This window comes from Zootoca vivipara, chromosome 14 (assembly GCF_963506605.1).
Source record: "Zootoca vivipara chromosome 14, rZooViv1.1, whole genome shotgun sequence".
Taxonomy (NCBI): Eukaryota; Metazoa; Chordata; class Lepidosauria; order Squamata; family Lacertidae; genus Zootoca; species Zootoca vivipara.
In genome coordinates, this window is record NC_083289.1 from 18,035,408 (window position 1) to 18,060,018 (window position 24,611).

The 24,611-nt window shown below is 41.1% G+C and overlaps 1 protein-coding gene across 1 annotated transcript in view; it reads right to left on the reverse strand.

Moving 5' to 3' along the window:
• The window catches only part of ABHD2 (abhydrolase domain containing 2, acylglycerol lipase), a 41,854-nt gene that overhangs the window by 11,314 nt on the left and 5,929 nt on the right, over positions 1-24,611 (reverse strand). The window contains exons 2-6 of the mRNA XM_035131222.2: positions 20,058-20,139; positions 17,633-17,834; positions 7,254-7,429; positions 5,560-5,727; positions 2,680-2,863 (exon numbers count right to left, since the gene is read on the reverse strand). Of these exons, the coding sequence (XP_034987113.1) occupies positions 2,680-2,863; positions 5,560-5,727; positions 7,254-7,429; positions 17,633-17,834; positions 20,058-20,106 (779 nt within the window). The 5' untranslated portion in view covers positions 20,107-20,139. The remainder of the gene's footprint in view (positions 1-2,679; positions 2,864-5,559; positions 5,728-7,253; positions 7,430-17,632; positions 17,835-20,057; positions 20,140-24,611) is intronic.

A 24,611-nucleotide genomic window follows, 5' to 3' on the forward strand; every position in this document is an offset into this window, starting at 1 on the left:
GCTTATGTTGTTCCAATTTCTAATCCTCTTGCTTAAAAAAATTAATCCTGCCACAAGATTTCTGCAGCTGCACAGTCTTAAATATAAAGGGAGCCTTTGTTGTCCCGTTTGGAACCAGAGCTGAATTGATATGTGTTCTATTAATATGGAGGTTGTCATTTCCTTAGCTTGCTTGACACCTTCTCCAACCTGAAGGGCTCCTGTGTAGTATTTATGTTCAGATATAAAATCCTTTAGTTAAAGTGCAGTTACAGCTACAGTACTGCAACTAATGGATTTCAATTACATTTATTTCCTAATAAGCAGAACTTTGCATACTAAATGTCATTCCAACTGTAAATCCATTTGTGCAAGCGGGTGATGAAATAAGTTATTGGTTGTTGTTTTTTTAGAACAGTAACCTCCCCTTGGGTTTTGACCTTAAAATACACCAGAGCTGATCAAGGTTAGGTTAAACCATTTTTAACCTTTCTTTCAGAGTACACTACCCTCAGTGCACAGGCCTATAAAAAGCATGGTAGCTACATACTCTGCCTGAATTAACTTTACTGTAACTGCACAAATATCTAATCAGATCTGAAAGAACACCAACAAATTCCCTTCCTAAACCTCTACTCATCATTTGGAGAGTGGCAAGAATATAAGACTATCTTTCAATATTCCAGTGTAATCTGGCTTTATAATACTTTTGATACCATTGACCATGGTGTCCTTCTGAAACGACTGTCCGAACTAGGGGTTGGGTGGCACCACTTTGCGGTGGTTCCAGTCCTACTTGGATGGCCATTCTCAGAGGGTGTTGCTTGGGGAATGCTTTTCAGCCCTGTGGAACCTTCACATCTACATAAAACCGCAGGGTGGGGTTATCCAGAGGTTTGGAGTACATTGTCAACAGTATGCTGATGACACTATTTCTGCTTTACATTTGCAGGTGAGGCAGTGGAAGTGCTAGACCAGTGTCTTGCCTCGGTAATGGACTGGATGAGAGCCAAAAAACTGAAACTCAATCCAGATAAGACTGAGGCACTGTTAGTGGATGGTCCCTAGACCAGATGGGTGGAGATCGCCTGCTCTTGATGGGGTTACACTTCCTCTGAAGGAGCAGGTTCATTGCTTGGGGGTACTCCTGGATCCTTTGCTGTTGCTCGAGGCTCAGGTGGCCTCAGTGGCCCAGAGTGCCTTCCATAAGTTTCAGCTGGTGGCCCAGCTACGCCCCTATATGGACAGGGATAGCCTAACTACTGTTTTCTATGCTGTGGTAACCTCAAAGTTGGATTACTGCAAAGTGTATACGTAGGGCTGCCTCTGAAGACGGTTCCGAAATTTCAGCTAGTGCAAAATTCAGCTGCCAGGTTGCTCACCAGAGCAAGATGGCTTGAGCATATTACACCAATCCTGGTCTGACTGCACTGGCTACCAATTGTTTCCGGGCCCAATTCAAAGTGCTGGTTTTGACCTGTAAAACCTTAAATGGCTCAGGACTGCAATACCTCAAGGACCACCTCTTCCCATATGAACCTACCTGGACCTTGAGATCATCTCCTGAGGCCCTACTTCGCGTGTCTCCTCCTTGAGAGGTCCAGAGGGTAGCAACATGAGAACGGGCTCTCTCTGCAGTGGCTCCCCTTCTGTGGAATACTCTCCCCAGGGAAGTTCGCCTGGTGCCTTCATTATATAACTTTAGGTGCCAGGCAAAAACTTTCCTTTTTAACCAGGCCTTTGGTTGATTTGACTGACATCCTATGCCCTTTTAAAATGTGGGGTTTTTTTGGGGGGGGGGTTGGGTTGTTGTTTTCATTTTGATTATATATTTTGTGGTTTTATATTTTGATTTTGTTCTGTGAACCGCCCTAAGACTTCCGGGTATAGAACAGTATATAAAAATAAAAAAAATAAAAAATAAAATAAAATAGTAAAGTAAGGTAAGCTAAGGTAAGATAAAATTGGTTCATATTCTTCCCACTGGCACTTTCCCTAATTATAATAACCTCTGCCCAGCTAATGTATCCCCATTTTACACCAGAGTTCTAGATTTGTGTTTATGCAAAGGGAGGTGGCAGCTGAAAAAGGTCTGGATTTTTGCAGGAAAAAAATGCTTGCAAGGTTAAGCACACTCTAGTCTCCCCCTATTCCTCTGCTAAAAATGGCAGCCTCCCAATGCTAATTTTCACTTATACGTACCTCCCCCCCACCCCCCACGGAATTTGTTATAGTAGTTTGCAGGGGGCATTAGTTCAACCCAGCTCTCAATCCAAAATACACAGCACAACTGTAAGCAGAAATGATACTAGCAGCAATGACATAGCATAACTAGATATCAAAATTTTTGGCCATGACAAAGCTTCAAAAGAGACTGCTAATATTGAAGAAAAGATTACAGATCAATAGGTTGTGTATATGTGGGAATGGTTTGCACCCTTTGCTCTCAACTAAATGCCTACAGCAACTGAATATGCCAACAGCAATTTTAATGATGAAACTTGTTGTAAGTTCCCAGTTCCCTTTTTTGTGCAAAAAGTTCAAAACACAGTTCAGTCACAAAAATTCACACAACTAAAGTTTTCATGCCCTTGAACCCCAAAGAAAGCTTTTGGTATCTGTACCATAGCTCCATGACCAGCAGATTGTTTCCTTTGACATGTACCATACGTTTCTCCTACTCTACAAGACCAAGCTTACCTCAGTGCACTGTATCCTTGACATACGCTGACACAGCACAATACACCCTCTTGGTTACTCTGGTTCTCCCCCAGATATTTGCACACTATGTTTCCACCGAGGCTGAAGCCCACAACAACCAGTTTGGACTGAGGATAAGTTTTCCTGATGTAGTTCACCATGGCTCCAAATTCCCAGGTGCAACCTGTAGAACAGCAAAAATAAATAAATAAACATGACATATCACAAATGCATCTAAAGTCCCAATCTTCCCCTAGAGCTGACATATGCACTTCAAGAGACAACATTTCTAACAACATTGTTCATTATTGAAGCACAATGGGCATTTTTGCACATATACAGTGATATTCCTCTGCTTAAAGACCTCCAAAGAAGGAGACGCCACCACACTCCTTGGCAGCAAATTCCACTGTCGAACAGCTATTACTGTCAGTCATAAGCATAGCACTCTCACTGTCTTCATACACATAGCACTCCTATGCAAACATGGCCTGACTATTATTTTCTACTGTCAATGGCCACTCCTTCAAAAACATTTACAGGAACCTAGGAAGCTGCCTTATACAGAGACAGATCAATGGGGTCCATCTAGCTCTGTATGGTCTACAATGACTTACAGTGGCTCTCGATGGTTTAAGATGGAGCCTCTCCTAATCCTTCTTGGAGATTATGAAGACTGAATCCCAGACATTCTGCATGCAAAGCAGATGCTCTACCTCTGAGCGACCTCTGGGCTTGCTTGCAGTGACTGAAACTGGACTATGTTGTGTTGCAGCTAAGCAACATAACAAGGGTTTCTGAGAAACTCTGTCAGCCCTTAGGTGGGCACAAAAAGTTACTGCTAAGCTTCTCACCTCCATATTCTGGAGGGTCACAGAATATGGGGAGAAGGGGATCTTGGCAAAACATTTCAGACATTGGTTGGGCAGTGAGCTTCATATTGGACCCTTGGCTACAGATGCAGTTTCTCTTCAGCTCCCACCCTCTTCTCCCATTAGCTCTCTTGGGGCTGCAGCAGCTCTATCGCCATCTTACTTTCTTTTACCTTCCCACCACTGTGAAGCAGCATGCTTCCCGAACTTAGAATATAGCAGCCTCATTTGTGTTTTACCTGCCTGCCTTCTTCTCTGGGAGAGGAAAGGGTACTTAGCTTTGCACTAAAGTACGACTGCCACATGTCCAGGAATTGGACTGCAATTTTTTAAATCGGACTGCAATTTGGGAATACGGCAACCCTATACTAAGGTTTGGGATGCACTTCATTTCTTTCCTTTCAGAGGATGTCTTCCCAAAAAGAACAAGAGGATAGGGTGGTTAGGGTCAGACCAGATGCAGCTCTGTGGCTGGGCATGCTCAGGCTGGAATATGCTCAGCAGGTACTGAGTTGATTTCCCAGTCTCTGAGAGGATACATGTGTCACAGCTTGATATTTAATACTTTGGGGAGGAGAGACATTGCAAAGCATTTTTTTGGTAGGGAGGCTGCATCTTCATTCTTGAAAATGTTTTTCAAGCCTTGTTTATGAACACCATACCTAAGCCTCAAAGAACATAACTCCCATAGGAAGGAGGGGCGGTGCAGAGCTTTACAACAACATTTTGGGTTGCTCAACAACACTCCAGAATTATCTCCTGAGGGCGGTAAGAGACTATGGTTATTAAAGAGCAGTCATGCAGTAGACTGCACCCTGGAGGCTTGAGATTCTACTCACAAGCACTGAGATACAAGATGTGACAAGAGCCAACAGGCCTACATCAGCTAAAAAGATCTCCACTCTCCTTTAATAGGTATCAGCTTTATGCTCACCTGCTCTCTAAAGTTATCTTGAAAAGTTATACATCACTTACTTTTCTGGCAAAGAGAATCTGAGTACAGTGGTACCTCGACATCCAAACAATTCGACTTCCGAAGTCGATCACCCCGGAAGTCTTTTCGCCGTGCGCGCCCCACACGCGCGTTCTGCGCCTGCACAAAGCGGCGTGCACAAGCGCAGAAGCCCCACTTCCGACAACCGAAGACTTCGACTTACGAAGACGGCCGCGGAACGGATCGTCTTCGTAAGTCGAGGTACCACTGTAAATAGATAGCTACTTTTCTCCTAGGTGGATGAATATACTGAACACACAGACGTTGGGAAGCTGGTAATGCTATAGTGGTTGTGTCTTCAATTGCTATCTCAAGGTCATCCCATTATGAAGCATTATATATGGCAAAACATTGGCATGGTGATCATGCTATTATCTCACCAAGTCATCTTATCCCTACTACTTTCCCTTCCCAATATAGTGTGCAGTGGGACCTTGGTTTAAGTACATAATTGGTTCCGGAAATCTGTATTTAACCTGAAGCGTACTTAACCTGAAGCAAACTTTCCCAATGAAAGTAATGGAAAGTGGACTAATCCGTTCCAGACGGGTCCGTGGAGTACTCAACCTGAAGTGTACTTAACCCGAAGTATGAGTGTAATTGGTTCCGGAAGTCTGTACTTAACCTGAAGCGAACTTTCCCATTGAAAGTAATGGAAAGTGGATTAATCCGTTCCAGACGGGTCCGTGGAGTACTTAAACTGAAAGTACTCATACCGAAGCGTACTTAAACTGAGGTATGACTGTACTGTAAAGAGAGGGGTTTTAGGAATCAACCTTTGGAAACAATATTAATGCAGACTTAGCACAAGTAATGGCTGCTACTTCAAATACTGGTGTTTTTATTTAAAAAAATTGAGCAAAGTAATCCTGCCTGCGAATTAGCAAAAAGGAGGTTTTATCACAGACAACACTCTCAAGCTTCAGTAGGCACCATCTAGTGTCCTTTGACATTAGAGGACTTTGTCCAGTTGCAGTAACTCTGAAAGGTTAAGATGAAAGAGCCAATATTTACCATAAGTGAACATGCGTGGTGAAGTCAGTTCAATAGTTGGCAGAGCTCCAAGGTGGTTTAGCACAGCACATCGATAGCCATTCTTCTGGGAATAGTCAACAAAGGTGCGGATGTACTGCTTTTCACTGTGATTGGCTATTCCTGGACAAATTACCATTGTGATATCTTCTGCACAATGAAAAAGGTCGGGAGAGGTAAGTTTTAAAGCAAAAGCAAAAGAATACATGCTAGTTATACCAGTTTCATATTCCACAAAGACAAAACACATTTATTTAACAACAAAGCTATTTTTGCTCCTCATGCATACAGTTTGTTCAATCTGTAGTGATGTTTTATATGCTATGTTTATAACATCAAGGGAAATGCACAATATGCCCTGCACAATTTGAGAGTTTGTTCATCTAAGTTCTTTTATCTGACTGAGAGGAGTTTATTTTAACACGCTACTACAGATGTTACCCCAAACGATGTCCCCGAGAGAGAGGATTTCTATCAGTTTTGGTACATTATTTTGAAACTCTTCATGAAGAACCTTGAGGAAGAAGAAGAAGAAGAAGAAGAAGAAGAAGAAGAAGAAGAGGAGGAGGAGGAGGAGTTTGGATTTGATATCCCGCTTTATCACTACCCTAAGGAGTCTCAAAGCGGCTAACATTCTCCTTTCCCTTCCTCCCCCACAATAAACACTCTGTGAGGTGAGTGGGGCTGAGAGACTTCAAAGAAGTGTGACTAGCCCAAGGTCACCCAACAGCTGCATGTGGAGGAGCGGGAACCCGGTTCCCCAGATTACGAGTCTACCGCTCTTAACCACTACACCACACTGGTAATGTATCTGATTAAAACTGAAGGTCTTTGAGGCTAACTAGAAATAACTTTATAAGAGAAGGAATGGTTTGTTTTTGGCATGTCTGTTGACTAAATAAAGGGTCCAGATTTACCGGTATACACCTATCTGAAAAATATCCATTTGGTCAGCAATGCTTCCTTCTTTTGAAGATCATATCAAAGTTGTCAGAAAGCAACTGCTGAGAACACCTCTACAGCTCACTGCATTGCTATCTATACTGCGAAACAATGCTTGGTAGTAAGAATCAACCCTCTAGCATCTTGTACAATTCCACATTTGAGAGCGAAATTCTTAGAATATTTAGCAGCAGCTTCCTATGCACTAGAGCAAAATTTCAAAACAAGCAGAATCAACAGCCCCTTATACCTCACCTTCAGGAAGACATGTCATTACTCACTAAATTTTGATATACTGTTTTTAAACACACACACACATACACACACACACACACACACACACACATTCCAGATGTGATTAAGCCCATATACACAAGAGAAAAGTCCTACAGGCCAAGCAGCCTGTTTAGAGACCTTAATCCTAAGCATTATGTTATTTATGGGTCAGAGGAATAGCATTTCATGCCCATTAACTCAACTGGAAATCTAGGCCATAAACCTTGTATCTTATCACTCAGTTGTAAAAACTGATTTTTTTTTGGTATATGATTCATAACAGTACTAGCTGCAGAAGCCTATGACCATCTAAACATGTCCCGGAGTTGTGAAATCAGTGGCTCCCTAGCCTGCCAATGGTAGCCAAAAATAGTAGTGTATTTTCCCACATTTACTCAAACTTCTAATAAAAAACAGCTAATAAACAAGCTAATAAAAATAACAGCTGGTTATCTTACCTCTAATGCAGTTTTCAGCCACTGGTTCAAAGAGGTCAAAAGTTGCTGTTGCACCATCTGACATTGTGAGGTACTTGCGAAGCCCATAAGGATGCGGTGATCTTACTCTCCCCATCTTTCCATAGAGGGCAGTCTGGATGTGCCCACTCTTCCCCCAGATCAGAGGTGGAATGTACCTAAAAAGAAAACAAATGCATTTATTTGATTTAGGACAGCAGATCTGCTATTGAAAGAAGGACACTTCCTTCCTAGAGTAGTATTTTGTGATGTGTAGGGGTAAAAATAAGGAGCAGCTGCTTGGTAAGTGCATTGGCCAATAGATATAGAACCGGAGCCCCCAACCTATTGATCTGGTATCAGGTATGATTTAGTGACCTCTGAAAAACACTTGCTACAGAATGCTTACAAAAGCATTTCCTTTCAAAGGAGAAGAGAACATCTGTACTATGCTTATCAGGAAGGTGGTAGGCCTGGTGCCAAAGCAGATGGCCTTTTATCTCAGATTTATGCTTCCTGATGTACCCCGTTTCTCATATTTTAAGACATACCCATAAAATAAGCCATAGCAGGATTTTTAAGCATTCAAGGAATAGAAGCCATACCCCGAAAATAAGACATAGTGATAGGCGCAGCAGCAATGCCGGCCGCGGCAGGAGGAGGAAAAAAATAAGACACCCCCTGAAAATAAGCCATAGTGTGTGTTTTTTGAGGAAAAATAAATATAAGACGGTGTCTTATTTTTGGAGAAACACGGTACTGAAGAAGAAACTTGGTGGGGGTGGGGGGGAGGGGGAGGGGAGGGAGAGAGAGAGAAATATATAAAGATGATAACTTTATCTGTTTTAGGAACACCAATCTAATGGGAAGAAATCAGTAGGTGAGCAATAGAAAGCTGCCAGACAGGAGGGACTTTTTCAATGTCTATCAGGAAACCTAGTTCATTACTCAAACGAAATATGTCCTTGGTACCAATACAGAGGTCATGAGCATATCTGAGCATATCAAAATGGTGGAAAGCAAGCTTACGACTGTACACAGAACAATCATGCCTGACACTGGTGAGCTCATCAGAACCTGAGCTCCCAACATAAAAGTATAATGAACATCTAAATTATGTGCTACTTATACTATCATTGGATTTTACCTGTCAAGAGAGTCTCTAGGTGACTCACAACAGAATAAAACTCAATAAAATTTAAAATGGAGCAGTTACTGTATCACTAATTTGGAGCAAAAATACAAAACACTCAGAAAAATACAGAAAAGCAACAGCATTAGAATGTCACTACACATTGTTCTACAGCAACTGACTGTCTGTCAGCAACTGGTTCTCAGTAATTCCCAGCAATACACAAGCAATGGACCAAAACAGTACATTCTATCAAATGCCTTGGCAAAAACATGAACTCAGTGCTGAAAAGTTGCTAACATAAGCACCAGACAGTCATCATAGGGGACAACATTCCTTAACCAGGAGCTCATAAGAGAAACAGCTCTCTTCCCTTCTTATGTGGAGAGGTGCTCCAATACTTATTGTGTCCTAAGCCCTACAAGGCCCAGGAACCCATTATGAAAATAGATCAGGTCAACATTTGATCAGTAAAACACATGTGCATGCACCTGCTCCAATAAATAAATCAATCAGTAATCTGACCAGTCAAACAATAGCCAAATATTGAAGCACAGATTTATTAGGAGAGGAATATGAAAACTACAAGAGATACTGTGGCTCTAGAAAACTTCAGAGCCCAATCCCTTCTACATGACCCCAGAGCAAATGAAATGGTCTCAGTGATAGCCCCATGCCTGGGGAATTTGCAACATGTGCATGCTTGATTTATGCTTTCTCTTGAATCTTACTTTTGATTAGACATGGCTGTACTTATAGCACATGGCCAGTGGGAAAAGTTGGCCACATGGCTTAATTTGGAAGAGGGCAGGTAGGCATATTGAAATTATTGCAGAGCTGCAGCTAGAGTAGTATTTTGTGATGTGTAGGGGTAAAAATAAGGAGCAGCTGCTTGGTAAGTGCATTGGCCAATAGATATAGAACCGGAGCCCCCAACCTATTGATCTGGTATCAGGTATGATTTAGTGACCTCTGAAAAACACTTGCTACAGAATGCTTACAAAAGCATTTCCTTTCAAAGGAGAAGAGAACATCTGTACTATGCTTATCAGGAAGGTGGTAGGCCTGGTGCCAAAGCAGATGGCCTTTTATCTCAGATTTATGCTTCCTGATGTACCCCGTTTCTCATATTTTAAGACATACCCATAAAATAAGCCATAGCAGGATTTTTAAGCATTCAAGGAATAGAAGCCATACCCCGAAAATAAGACATAGTGATAGGCGCAGCAGCAATGCCGGCCGCGGCAGGAGGAGGAAAAAAATAAGACACCCCCTGAAAATAAGCCATAGTGTGTGTTTTTTGAGGAAAAATAAATATAAGACGGTGTCTTATTTTTGGAGAAACACGGTACTGAAGAAGAAACTTGGTGGGGGTGGGGGGAGGGGGAGGGGAGGGAGAGAGAGAGAAATATATAAAGATGATAACTTTATCTGTTTTAGGAACACCAATCTAATGGGAAGAAATCAGTAGGTGAGCAATAGAAAGCTGCCAGACAGGAGGGACTTTTTCAATGTCTATCAGGAAACCTAGTTCATTACTCAAACGAAATATGTCCTTGGTACCAATACAGAGGTCATGAGCATATCTGAGCATATCAAAATGGTGGAAAGCAAGCTTACGACTGTACACAGAACAATCATGCCTGACACTGGTGAGCTCATCAGAACCTGAGCTCCCAACATAAAAGTATAATGAACATCTAAATTATGTGCTACTTATACTATCATTGGATTTTACCTGTCAAGAGAGTCTCTAGGTGACTCACAACAGAATAAAACTCAATAAAATTTAAAATGGAGCAGTTACTGTATCACTAATTTGGAGCAAAAATACAAAACACTCAGAAAAATACAGAAAAGCAACAGCATTAGAATGTCACTACACATTGTTCTACAGCAACTGACTGTCTGTCAGCAACTGGTTCTCAGTAATTCCCAGCAATACACAAGCAATGGACCAAAACAGTACATTCTATCAAATGCCTTGGCAAAAACATGAACTCAGTGCTGAAAAGTTGCTAACATAAGCACCAGACAGTCATCATAGGGGACAACATTCCTTAACCAGGAGCTCATAAGAGAAACAGCTCTCTTCCCTTCTTATGTGGAGAGGTGCTCCAATACTTATTGTGTCCTAAGCCCTACAAGGCCCAGGAACCCATTATGAAAATAGATCAGGTCAACATTTGATCAGTAAAACACATGTGCATGCACCTGCTCCAATAAATAAATCAATCAGTAATCTGACCAGTCAAACAATAGCCAAATATTGAAGCACAGATTTATTAGGAGAGGAATATGAAAACTACAAGAGATACTGTGGCTCTAGAAAACTTCAGAGCCCAATCCCTTCTACATGACCCCAGAGCAAATGAAATGGTCTCAGTGATAGCCCCATGCCTGGGGAATTTGCAACATGTGCATGCTTGATTTATGCTTTCTCTTGAATCTTACTTTTGATTAGACATGGCTGTACTTATAGCACATGGCCAGTGGGAAAAGTTGGCCACATGGCTTAATTTGGAAGAGGGCAGGTAGGCATATTGAAATTATTGCAGAGCTGCAGCTAGGTCACACTGTATCACATACACACACTAGTATTGTTGCAAATGCAGGAGCATTAATCAACAACAGATTCCCAATAATGTAAACATTCTTAAGAGGAAGCCAGTCAGGGACATCATATTCTGATGGAAGATTGGGAAAAATTATGGAAAAAGAATTTGAAATTTACTGCGTGTAATCTTTTAAGAGAAAATATAATGAAAATGATGTATAGATGGTATCTTACACCAGTAAAACTAGCAAAGATCTATCATAATCAGGATAATAAATGTTGGAAATGTAAGAAAGAGGAAGGATCTTTTTATCATATGTGGTGGACTTGCCCACTAGTAAGGGATTTCTGGGAGAATATTTATAATGAACTAAAGAGAGTGTTGAAAAACACATTTATTAAGAAACCAGAATCCTTTCTATTGGGTATAGTTGGAAAAGAGATTCCCAAGAAAAATGTTAATTTTTTTATGTATGCTACAACGGCAGCAAGAGTATTATTAGCCAAGAACTGGAAGATCCAAGAATTACCAACAGTGGACGATTGGCAAATGAAAATGATGGAGTACATGGAACTGGCTGAGATGACCGGGAGAATACGCGACCGGGGAGAAGAAGCGACAGAAGAAGAGTGGAAAGACTTTAAAGTTTATTTTAAAAAATATGGTACAATTGTATCTTGAGATTAGATTTAGAAGTTTATAGAAACTGCGGGTTTGAGAATTATGTTAAATAAATTGATGTATGAGAGATTTGAAATTGCAAGGAGTTTTAAACAATGAATTGGAAATTGCTAAAGATAAAGGAGAAATGAACCGCAGATAGAGGGAACTCGAGGAAGTCCCCTCTTACAATGTTAAAGGAAAAAGATCGTGGTATTTTGATTTTTATGTTTTCTTATTATTTTTGTAATGTTGTTTTTTCTTGTTATTTTTGTTTGTATTTTTGTGTTTAAAGTGTTGTGTTTTTCTGTAAAATCAATAAAAAAATTATTTTTTAAAAAAAGAGGAAGCCAGTCAGTATTGCTTAAGAACATAGAAAAAGGAACACAGAGTTGCAGTGCAGAGGTGCCTGCACCCTTTTAAAATTAGACAAACGGCTTTATCGAGTCTTGTAGGTAAAGCAAAAGGGCCCTCAATGTATTGCTATCAGAGGACAGCATGATACAACGAAAAAGGGGGGGGTGTCGCACAGACTTTGTGATTTTTTGGAATCTTTGAAAGTAATCAAATAACAGGTGGTCAATTGACTGGCACTGCAATCCTATCCAATTTGTTCAAACACATTCATACATATTTCATATCCTGAGCAATGTTTGGTGTTGCTAATAGAATTATTCATGAAAGGTCATCAGCATGATCTAATTAGACATTAAACACCAGCAGTGGAAATACAGATAGTTGGTGGGTTCTTTAGCCGACTGGAAAAAAGAAATTTCCATTATGCAGTTAGCTGTCCTAAACTGGTGTTCTAAATGCTCTTAACAGCCTTGTGTTTAATAATTCCAAAATATATAGACCAGTATCGTGGCAGCTCCTACAACAGTACTGTAGTGCAAAAGTCATGTTGATTATACGCAAGTAGAACATATGTACACAGCCATTTAGCTTCAGTTTCTACACAAAGCTCCTCTTCTTGCTCTAGTAAACAGCACTGCATTCATGCAATTGTGCTGCTTATAGTCATGTTACTCTGAAAAGAATGCCAGAGATGCTCCTAGCTTCCTGTGGACAACAGTAAGAGCATTTCACAGGATCTTCAGATTAATAAACTGCACTAGCATTTAAATTGCTTGTTCCCATTATAGGCATATGACAAGACTTTGAAGTTTGGAAACTTTACTAAAGAGAGTGTTGTTAAGATGCTGCTTAAGAATATGCCTGAATCTTAAAAAAAAATGTTAAGGTAGAATTCTCATTAGCCAAATTTGAGCAACCCAAAGTTTTATCCAAATTTAGTCATAATCAAAGTTGACCCAATGACACTAATGGACATGACTAAAATAAAAGATCTGCTATGAGTAAACTTTAGTTGGGGCACAGCCCTCATTTCCCAAATTAAGAAGACTGCCATCAGCTACAAGGTCTTGTTGATACAATACTACTATACTCCACCCTGCTGCAGCTAATTAGGTCTCGGTCAGCTCAGCAATCGCCTGGGAACCATATAGATGCTGCCTTGGGTTCCGCAATGGAAGAAAGGCAGGATTCAGAACAAATAATAAATAAATAAGCAAGAAAATGATGGCGCCTAGTATTGTGCATTTGTCTTGGGCTTCTAGTGCTACAGCTCTCACATTAAAGTTAAATTTCTGCATACTGCATTACTGATCCAGAATTATTGCCAAACTGAAATAGTTTAAGAGGGGGAAAACATATAAATTAATATTAACTATGCTGCACACTGTAGAAACATAGGTTACAGAAGGACACCCTAGGCTGATGGCAACTTAACTTTAATTGTCAATGGTTCTAAGTGTTTTGATTAAACCACTGATATCAGTGGGACCACTCTGAATATGACTTAGTTGTCTTACCACCACTGACTTGCACCACAGCACTGTTCTTCTCACAAAGTAGTTCTTGCAAAATTTCACAGTGGGAACTACCTTTTCCTGTTTTTCTCACCAACACAAACATAATACATTTATATGGCTCAAGTGTTTCACCAAACTCTACACTTCCTTTATGAAGCAAAGCATTTAGCAACTTAACACACAGCTTCTTCTCCTTCATGTCTGTTCTCATAATAAAGGTGTATTTGCAGTGCAGTTACTCACAGTTCAAACATGCATTATGCTGGCGAGACACACAGAAACGGTGCATAGCTGCACACAATTACATTTGATAACAGATAACACTGTCACTGGGGAGTGGTTTATCAGTGAGCAATTTCTGTTGTACTGCCGACAGATTTTGGGTCAACGCTCTTTTGCCACCATTCCATGGTATTAATATCTAAGGGCCTCTCAAGAGGCCCCCAATGTGCAATTTAATTCACATCCAACTACAAGAAGTCTCATATGAAATAGCTCATGTTCTGCAAGTGGCCCAAGAAAGTTGGGAATAATGATGAGTCTGTGCAATACTTCTCAAGCCCAATGCAGAGTGTCTCATAACCAAGTGCCCATAACCAAAGCACTAGTGATGCAAATGTATGGAATATTCTTTTGGTTTGAGTGTTAGTATTTTGCTTTCCAAATCACATTCCTCTAGCAATCAACTAGCCTCTCAAGATCATGTACATGGAAATATTACAAGTTTAATAAAATTTTGCTTTTCACCATCTCAGCACAGGAAACCAACTGTCTAACCTGCAACATGTATTCCATATCACCCTGAGAGCTGATCCAAAAGCAAGCAAGCAAAAGCCATTTTTACTTGCTTGTTAAAATTGTGCTTTGCCTTTCTACCCAATTGCACACTTTACCTTAATATAGAATGTAAAATGCTCAGCTTGGCCCATTATCCATTAAAATATTTTATCCAGGCTGAACACAGAAGTATTGTGCCATGTACTATGCCAAGAGGATTAAAACATTTTATCATGTGCTGCTTGCAGTCCTGCTGACCCTGCCACCCGATGACAAGTGTTCACTACTGCTGAATGATTTTGGGGGAAAGAGAACAAAAACTCAAAAATTACAACAAATGCTGGTCAGGTGGAAAGCGAAGTTAAACCTCATCAACTGTGCTGTGTCTGTTATTATTTTACGCTTCTTTCAGGAGTCCAGTTCCAACACAAGCTAACTTGATTAAAACAAAAATTACAGTTTGAACTGTGTGTGTTTTTACTCACTTGTTTCATCAGTCCTTTAAAATCAGAGATCAAGCTAGAAGAGGCATGCAAAATCCCTTAAGCCTCACTAAGATCCTTGGAATATCACAAGGAACACAGTAATTAAGATTCCATGCATTTTGAACAGGGTTTAACAGCAGTTTTTTCCTTGGTTAACTGGAACCCAATCCTGCACATGTTTCATGAGAAGGAAGTTCCTCTGTGTTCAATGCTTACTCCCAAGTAGATTAAAAAAACCCCAAAAAACTAACATGCTCACTAAACTACTAAAGAACCTTCAAATTCAGACATTATCAAGTCTCAGTGATAAAAATAATTCTTTACATTAAAAAATTAAGATTTTAAAATTTTGAATAGGATTTTAAAAATTCAAATCAGATCGTTTATTGTAAATGCATTTCTCTGAATAAATAACCAGGTTAATATTAAACAATCTGATTCCAGTATGCTAGCCCTACAGTTTGTGTCTGACTAAAATAAATGTCTCTACCAAATATATACAATGCTTCTTCTAAATTAGTGTAAATTAAGAACCGATTTGTTCATTCCTCAGATATGAATATTTGCATTCCACCTGATGTAAATAAAACAAACTGCTCAAATCTGTCCCGTAATTATCACATCTTACTTAGTTAAATTAATTGTGGACATTTAATTTTGTTTTCTACCTTACTTTTGAGCTGCTTGTCAGCCCCAAACAACCAGTTTGTGGACCAGCTCTGGTCTAGATATTAAAACAAAATCATACTTCTGCTTTACATCAGAACCAAGTCAGAGTGAGAGAAGGGGAGGGGCTTTTTTACACACGTGTATGACAAGTATTTGGCCATACAGCAAATTCAGATGGCTGAAGGTGGTTTTCCTTCAACCCACTCAGATTATAATGGCAAAAAAACCCAAATAAAACAAAACCGGGTTAGATCAGGTGGCAATCTGATATGCAGTATTTGAAAAGGCCTCATTCATAGCTGTCAAGTTTTCCCTTTTCTCCCGAGGAAGCCTATTCAGCATAAGGGAAATTCCCTTTAAAAAAGGGAGAACTTGACAGCTATGCTCATTTCTGGAAAGCTCTCCTCCCTAGGGAGAGGCACCTGACACTTTTTTCCTGAAATCTGTTTTTACTGCTGTGAGGGACAGAAGCTACAGGCAGGTCCCTCCCATCTTGAGCACCAGTTCATCGCCCAGCGCTAGTGCTAGTGGGGAGGGAGAAAACTCCAGCGGCGACTCAGGAAGTGGTGACCGAGGCTCAGGCAAGGTAGCGGAGCCCATGCCCAGTGTGGGAAGGGAAGTGGGAGGCAAGGGAAGAAGGCCGATCCCGCCGACCCCGGAATTGCGCAGGAAATGACGGGGGAGGAGATTCAGTATGCCTAGACTACTTTGCTGGAAGAAAACGCGCGAACCTCCATTCGGAGGTTCTGACCCCTAACTGACAACATGTACATAGCACTGTTCTGCACTGTAAATAATCAGCACTAAATAAAAGCATGAAAAGACAACGCTTGGAGGAGTCGTTACTCTAGAGTAGCCGCTACCACGTCTGTGACGACTGCTCTGCTGTTTTAATACATATTCATTTTCCAATCCAACATTTTGTTTATATTCACATTTAAACAAGACTTGCAATAGTTTACCTGTATAAAAATCTTTCCGATTTTTGTTTCATAAAGGTAGGAAACTTTCTACAAAGCTATTGCTTCCCACGCATATAAAACATGATTTTACATTAATGATTTAACCAACACTTTATTTAGCTACATAATTATATACGGTATAGATCTATCTATCTATCTATCTAAATGTAGGCATTGCACACGCGGAGGTCACAGCCTTTCTCCGTAACTGCTGAACCGTAATGTAACAAATTTGGCCACAACGTTCCATGCCCATCAGGGAGGGATCTGGCATAATTTTCCCCCCAAAAAACCACACCTTTCACACCTAAAATGATGATTAAACACAAAAAGTGGCACCCAAATTAGACGTCACCACCAGAAGCTCTGAAGACTCCAGCAGCATCCAATAGAAAGGCAGATCGCACGCTGCTGCCTTGCCTCCAAAGCTGCGCCACCAGATGACATCACAAAATTTCCTTTTGCAGCAACAAGGCCCAGCTTCCTCAATAGACCACAGCATTGCCAAGCAGGGAAAACTGAGTAGGCCGCACCATTCAGTAGGCCACAGGCAAAAACAAACAGAATAGGGCCTTTCACAATGGGGGGGGGGGGCGCAGGGATGAGCCACAACAGAGGGAGGGGGGAAAGCACATAGCCATGGGGGGGGGGACCCTGAGTCAGCTAAAGCAGTGGGTGGTGGGTTGGGACAGGGAAAACTGAGTAGGCCGCAGCATTGCCCAGTAGGCCACAGGCAAAAACAAACAGAATATGGGGCTTTCACAATGGTAATTTTAGCAAATAACACTGATGCTAGACTGATAGCTCCAAAAAGTACAGGAGCACTTTCATTCCCCATACTAGATCTGAAGACTGAATAGGGGAAAGTCATTACCTTAACTGCCCTGCTTAGGATCACCAGAGACATGTGATTGTCCGTAAAAAAAATGGAAAACAGGACTAGATGGGCCTTGGAGTTTGATCAAGCAAAACAGGTTCTTTCCACGTGTTACATGGCAACAAACACAGGCTTGCTACCAAGTGTGAACTCAACAGGATGCAGTCAGCCTGGCTCTCTTAAATCAACATCTCTATACAATACACAAGTTTCCAAAGATATAAATGTTTCATTCACATAATAAGCCTTTATGTTCTTAGTATTCGCACAAAAATGTTCCATTCTATTCCCAATAAAAGATCTCTTCCCATTCGTAAATAATTCCCTTCTTATGTATGAATTTTTGCATTTGGACACCTAAACATTCATATATTTGTTGGGTACTCACTCTTTGGTTAGAAGAGAGCATGACTTGAGTAGAAAGCGGGACAAAGGAGTGTCTTGGTATATGAGATCTGGAGGGGCAGTTGGGCTCTTCAGATTCAAGCAGCGGACAATAATGTAAAGAACAGCAGCTACAGCAGCCAACTTCACCCCATCAAATACTGCCGGCAGCTCAGGGGTTTCCATTAAGGAATTCATCTTGAAATCTATGAAAGAAAAATAAAGCTCAGAAATTTATTTTCAGCAACAGACATGCTTACAAAGCAGTGCCATGGAACAGTGTTGTTAGAAATGCTTTTATGTATAAAAAATATTCATAAAAAGCCCAGATCAGGGCAGGCTCACACAGAACAGATTATCCAGTTTAGCTTAAGAGCTACGTGTACATACTCAATACATCTCTAGACTCTACACCAGAACATTTTGACAAATCAGAGGTTTCTGTTCTTGGTTGACAACCCTTATCTTGATTTTTATCTCTATATTACCTATTAAAGATTAGACACTCCACAGAACAACTGCATGACAACTACCGGTATCAGTCAGCTGCTTTGACAGTGTCTAGAATTCTGTACTTCACACTGTGCTAAGGAGAATTGGGATATTTATTCCAACCCTCTCCCCCAAATGCTGTCTAAATGTTGTTTGATGACTCTACCAGTACTGTATTGATAAAGCTCCTATCCAAGCAAAGGATAAAAAGGAACAATTCTGGTGCCTATTCTAAAAACAAAATCAGTTAAACTGAAACAAGATACAAGAATCGCAAGAGAAGTTACACAAAGATGCTAAATCATGGAGGGGTAGAAGCAAATGCATCCATGCAGGAGATGACTTGTCAATGGCAAGGAGTGTCTATTGTCAGCACCAACACTAGCTGGTTTGCCAGCTTCAGCCATTCCTTGACAAACTTGCCACAGAAACATGGTTGGATAACCTTGTATTTCTACCCCATTCTACCTACCTTAAGAGCCCAAGGAAGAGTACAGATAAGCAAAGAATACAAATTACAACTTTGAAAATGCAATACAGAATATCAGTAAAACAATTTAAAAAACACAAAACAAAATAATATCAATAATACAATTTAAGACACAGAACTCATAAGTACAAGAGACAAGGAATTCATTGGCCCCATTCTCCTTTCCTGGATAAACAAGTGGGGTCCTTAGGAACAGTGTGATAATTATGATGTAAGGAACAATCACAACCCTACCATGAAGGAGTTCTGCTATGAGGCTGCAGCTACAGAGACGTCCCTATCCTATGTAGCCAGCAAAAAGGCCATGTCCACTGATGGGACCACAAGTGGGGGCTACCCTCTAGATCTAAGGCTTATGTAAGTGCTGAGGTTATGTGGCCAATTATACGGCTTGCATTGTAAATTTTATCCAATAATCTGATGACATGTTATGGTAATGATTAACGTCACTGCAATAGCCCACTCTGTTTTACGTTGCTTTTTATGTTGTATCCCACCCTGGGATCATTATGATGAATGCTGGGCTTGTAAAATGAACATATTAGTGAAAAACGCAATCATCTGTTATTACTAAGCTCAATTTGTTCCTGCAGTTTCTCTCGTTGAAGCTTTTAAGAGTTTCTCCAGAACTAACAAGCTACAAAAGTCCAAGTGAACATGGCAATGAGTAAGGCTGCTTGTCCTTGAGCTCTGTGGTCTGTTTTAATTTGTTATTCTGAATACTTTTAAAGTCAGTTGGCTCAGCCATTAATGTTAATTGCAACATACAGGCAAGGAGCATATTTGTTTTTACTTTTACATGGGCTTAAAAGCAATATATTTTAATTGGAGGACAGGCACTGGGAGAGTAGCATTTAGCATTCAACTGATAAGGAATGCTTTTTAAAAGCTCATTGCAATGAAGGAGACTCTGCAGTTTTAACATGGTTACTACAAAAACACAGACCCATAGTGCTTCAGATAAATTGTCTGGAACTCCTTTGTCAGGTTTAGTCCAGAAATCTATGCTTGACTATTGTGAATCAGCAACTAGAGCAGCTAGAGCAAGGGAGGCAGAAGTAATTGCAAAGCAAGATGAAATTAATTTGTCTCATATGGACTACCCTGGTTCTTCATATGACAAGAGTGCAAGAAATGGGGCAGGAGATGCCTTATCTCAAGTAAGAGGTTTTGCTACAACTCTATTGAAAGCTTAACTAACTGGTCAGCTGATCTGGACTTGTTAGGAGCCGATACATATGCTCCCGGGCAACCTCAGCTTCCTCCATATAATAAAACCTCAACAACAATTTTGGCACAATAGACTCGGCGACATCTGAGACTAGCAGAAAAAGCATTGCTAGATTACATACCAAAACAGCAGCACTCCGTTTAGCAACAATTTGCAAGATGTTGAGAGTAGTCCTTGACAACTCTCAAATAATGCATTCAAGCACATAAAACCCACCTTGTGCAGTGTGCCACTTATTCTTAAACGCAGGAAACTCAGGAATCATCTAAGCAAATACGTTGTTCAAATCAAGGTTAACCTATAAAATAGAGATATACTGCATGTTAATTTACTAGCAATAATAGCACAGCAAAAGTCACAACAGGCTCATAGAGCACAAGAGGATAGCTGTCATAGGTCCACTTCATGCAAGCCAGCTACCCAGGGGCCACCTGAAGTTGAAGACAGCTACTGGTAATCATGTGCAGTAGCTCACCATATGAATCTGTGAGTATGATTTGCCTCCATGTTTTGGCAAAACCACATTGCAAAGACAACAGCATGGCAGCAGATATAATCTACGTAACAGTAGTAGATTTTCATTTTTATACAACAAAAAGCCAATAAAAGCTAGCATAATCAGCAATACTGATGCCACAAGACAGATAGTCCTGTATAAGATTTATGCTACCGGTACATAGGAGAACAAGGTTGTACAGTACATCTGCCTGAGTCAGAATTAAGCTGGCAATAAAAACTTTTGTACCTATAAACTATAGAAAGCTGTTCAACCTGAATTCTTCTAACATTAGCAAAACTTGTATTGTTCAATATCAGCTGCCCCAACACATATCTGGCAGCAGCAATGTTTTACCTGAAGAAAACTCAAAGGAAGTCTACACTGAAGCTAAGTCAATGCTAATGCAAAACTATGCAAAATATCTGCTGGATGGACGATGGTTGAAGTGATGGCTGTTACAATGGATAAAACCTTTGGTGTGCGTAATCACAGGAAGGAGGAGATCATATAATTAATGATACATAGTAAGAGCTGAGGCAGTACCGTAGAACAGGCTTCCTCAAACTCAACCCTCCAGATGTTTCTGGCCTACAATTTCCATGATCCCTAGCTAGCAGGACCAGTTGTCAGGAATGATGGGAATTGTAGTTTCAAAACATCTGGAGGGCTGATTTTGAGGAAGCCTGCCATAGAAGAGTATTAAAGCAGAAACAGATAAGGTAGTATAATGCTCTGTAGAATATCCCTATGAAGGAAAGATTTGGAGGGTGGGACAGATAAGAGATAAGATCAAATGCAACACCCTGTGCTAGCAATTAAATACTCTAGAAGAAACTAAACCAGCCTAAAGCAAAGGAAGTTAGTAATAACTCAAACTCCAATCAAGCTCTTGACATTTAAAGAGAATGTTTGCAGAAGTGGAGCATACACCCTTGCCGCACCCAGGGAACAGGGAGGAAGGAGTATGGCTGTACTGTCATTCACCTCTTTAATAAGCTAAATAATTCAAAATTCAAAACTGGAATATGTTCTATATCCTTCAAAGGTATAAACGGCAGAGCCTGTTATCACATGTACTGAGAGTATTTCCAATGGGCACTGATACAGTACTAAAAATAAATTGGAGTCTACATACCTGACAAAGCAGAGAAGTCCACAAGTATCAAATGCATGCCTTTCATTCCCTATGTTTACTGCCCAAACAACTAAACTGGCAAAGAAGGCCAAGTGTTAATAAGGACATGAAGTTCAGAATGGGTGCTGCCCCTCCAAGACGAGTTAACAGTGGTGAATTCACTAATATGCATTATTTCGAACTGGGAAGGACAAGCTATTAACAGCCACTAGCCATGATGGCTATGTGCTACCTTCAATATTAGAGGTTGCTGGTGAGCACAAGTGGGGAGAGTGCTAATTGTGGGTTTCCATAGCCATCTGGTTGGCCACTATGGGAACAGAATGCTGAACCAGATGAGCTTTTGGTCTGCTCCACCAAGGCTTTTATGCTCTTGGGAGAACAGACTCCAAGACATGAGAGCTGGGTGTACACCAGGCATCCCCAAACTGCGGCCCTCCAGATGTTTTGGCATACAACTCCCATGATCCCTAGCTCAGTGTTTCTCAACCAGTGTGCCTCCAGATGTTTTGGGACTACAACTCCCATCATTCCTGTCCACTGGTCTTGCTAGCTAGGAATGATGGGAGTTGTAGTCCCAAAACATCTGGAGGCACACTGGTTGAGAAACACTGCCCTAGCTAACAGGACCAGTGGTCAGGGATGATGGGAATTGTAGTCCAAAACATCTGGAGTACCGAAGTTTGGGGATGCCTGGTGTACACAGTGTCTTTAACAAGGAAGCATTCTGGTAATTAGACAGCAGGAATCCAGGAGTTGTAGCTTCAAGTCTGACTGCTCCGTAGAAATTGGGAAGCAAAAGGCAGTGAGTGTTAAACCTGGTGCCCTCTCACTTGAAACTATGTGAGCTGTTCTAAATATCAGGAGGACACCAATTTGGGATAGGCTAGTTTAAACCCTGGTGTCCATGAGCATTAATTATCCCCAGTTTAGTTGTCTCTAATGTAGCGAGCTCTGGTCCATGGGGTCACGAAGAGTCGGACACGACTAAACAACAACAATGTAGCTTAAGTTACCTTTGACAGATTCCTCTCAGTCTGCCCCTAGGATGTTTAAAAGGAGAGGTGGCTGGGCATAGTGACATCTCATTTACTCTGGGGGTTTCTGTACATTCCCCCATTGTGATGCTTTCCAATAGCAATGCATTTTACATTGAGGAGGGTAAGTGAGAAAGGGCTCTTGTGAGTCCTCAAAGGGGAGAACCTTTGTGAAAGGTTTCAGGTGCCAAAGCATCCAAGATCTTTGAAAAGATTAGTGCCTTTGAGGCTTCACAAGAGCTCTTTCTCTATTATTCTCCATATGACCAGTTCATTACCTAATGTCATAGTCAATGCTACTAAGAAGCACCACAATTGGAAAGTCAGAATCCCCCAGTGAACTGTTGCTACATCCAGACACTTCTTTAAACATTCTCGGAACAGACAAAGAGAGGAAGCAGTTACTAGAAACAAAGCTGTGTCAGAAGCATGGGAGGGGGAATCTTAAAAGGTAAAGATAAAGGGACCACTGATCATTAGGTCCAGTCACAGACAACTCTTAGGGCCAGTCTATAATAACAGTATACCCAAATCACAACTGTGCTCATCTAGAGAAAAGGTGGAAGGGGACAGGAGAAAGAAAGGAAGAGGAGTGGAAATCAAATAATCTAAAAAAAAAGGCCTTTAGCACTCTCTTCTATTTGTTAGTCTAGTTCCTCCAAGAAGACAGCAGTACTTACAACCAACTCAACATTTTCTCCTTACCCAATGCCCTTTTTAAAAGCTAATAAAAGGAAGGAAAAGACTGTTCAGAGAATTGGAATTTGAGCTCACAGCTGTTCTTTCAACATTTATAAGAGCTACTTCTTACAATTCAGGGTGGAACACTCTTAACTCATACGCCATCCCCACTCGTCTCCGCCCAAGATACCAGGGTTCAGAAACGCAGTTGCTCGGGGCATAGTCCATGTGTGTTTACGTAAACTGTCAGGTATCAGAAAAGTAAATAATTTTCTCCATCAGGAAAATGGGATATGAAGGGGGTTTTATTCAACATATTTTCATTATCAAGAGGAAAGAGATTATTAATATATGGACTTTCTATTTTCAAGGATTGTGCAAGTATGAGGGACAGAGTTGCAGATTTGAAACATCTGGGGTCACTGCTCACTAATATTGCACAAGATCACTATCTAAGTTCAGATCTCCATCTTTATAAATTGGAATTATTATAGTCTCTAGCTGGGTTTTTGATAAAGGACGAAGAAGCAATGTGCAAAGTATTTTATTCTTAAGAGTCTATAAAGGTAAAACAAAGGTATGATAAAGGTCTACTGTTTTGGACTGGATGGATGAAGCATTTAATGTACAGTCAAAAGCAAAAATAGAGATCATCAGTTACTGATGTTAATGAAAGCATTTATATGCCAACGCACTACAGAAATTCTACAACCTAATATCCAAGGTTTTTGGAAACCAGCAATCTCTATTTCAAAAATATGTACCATATTTTTTGGACCATAACACACACTTCCCCCCTCCTAAAACGGAAGGGGGAAAGTCGCTGCGTGTTATGGAGCGAATGCCAGAGCCCGCACCAGAGCAAGAGCCCTGCAAGAGCCAGAGCCAGAGCCCACGCAAGAGCCAGAGCCCCACAAGAGCCAGAGCCAAAGCCGCGCTCAGCGGGAAACCGGCTCTTGGGCTGCTTCCGTGACAGCGAGCGAGGTGAGAGGAGACACAGAAGGGAGCCCCTTCCGCCCTCCTCCCAGCTTCCTTCCTTTCTTCCTTCCCCCCTCTTTCTTTCTCTCTCTCGAGCCCCTTCCTTCCTTCCCTCCTTTCTTCCCACTCTCCCGTTCTCTCTCCCTCTCTTTTCACCACTTCCTTACTTCTCTCTCTTTCTCTCTCTCACACACCCCTTCCGTCCCTCCCTCCCTCTTCCAACTTGAATAAAATATTGGGGGGGCAGGTAAGCCCCATCTCACATACCGTATCAGCATCCCCCTGCCTCCACAGCGTTCAGCGAAAAGCGGGGGGCAGCGGAGGGATGCTGCTCGTTCTTCCCCGCCAACCCCCACTGCCTCCTTCGCTCCCCCTCCAGAGCCCCCTCCCAGCCTTTTAGAGGAGGAAAACCAGGGAAATATTTTTTTCTTGTTTTTCTC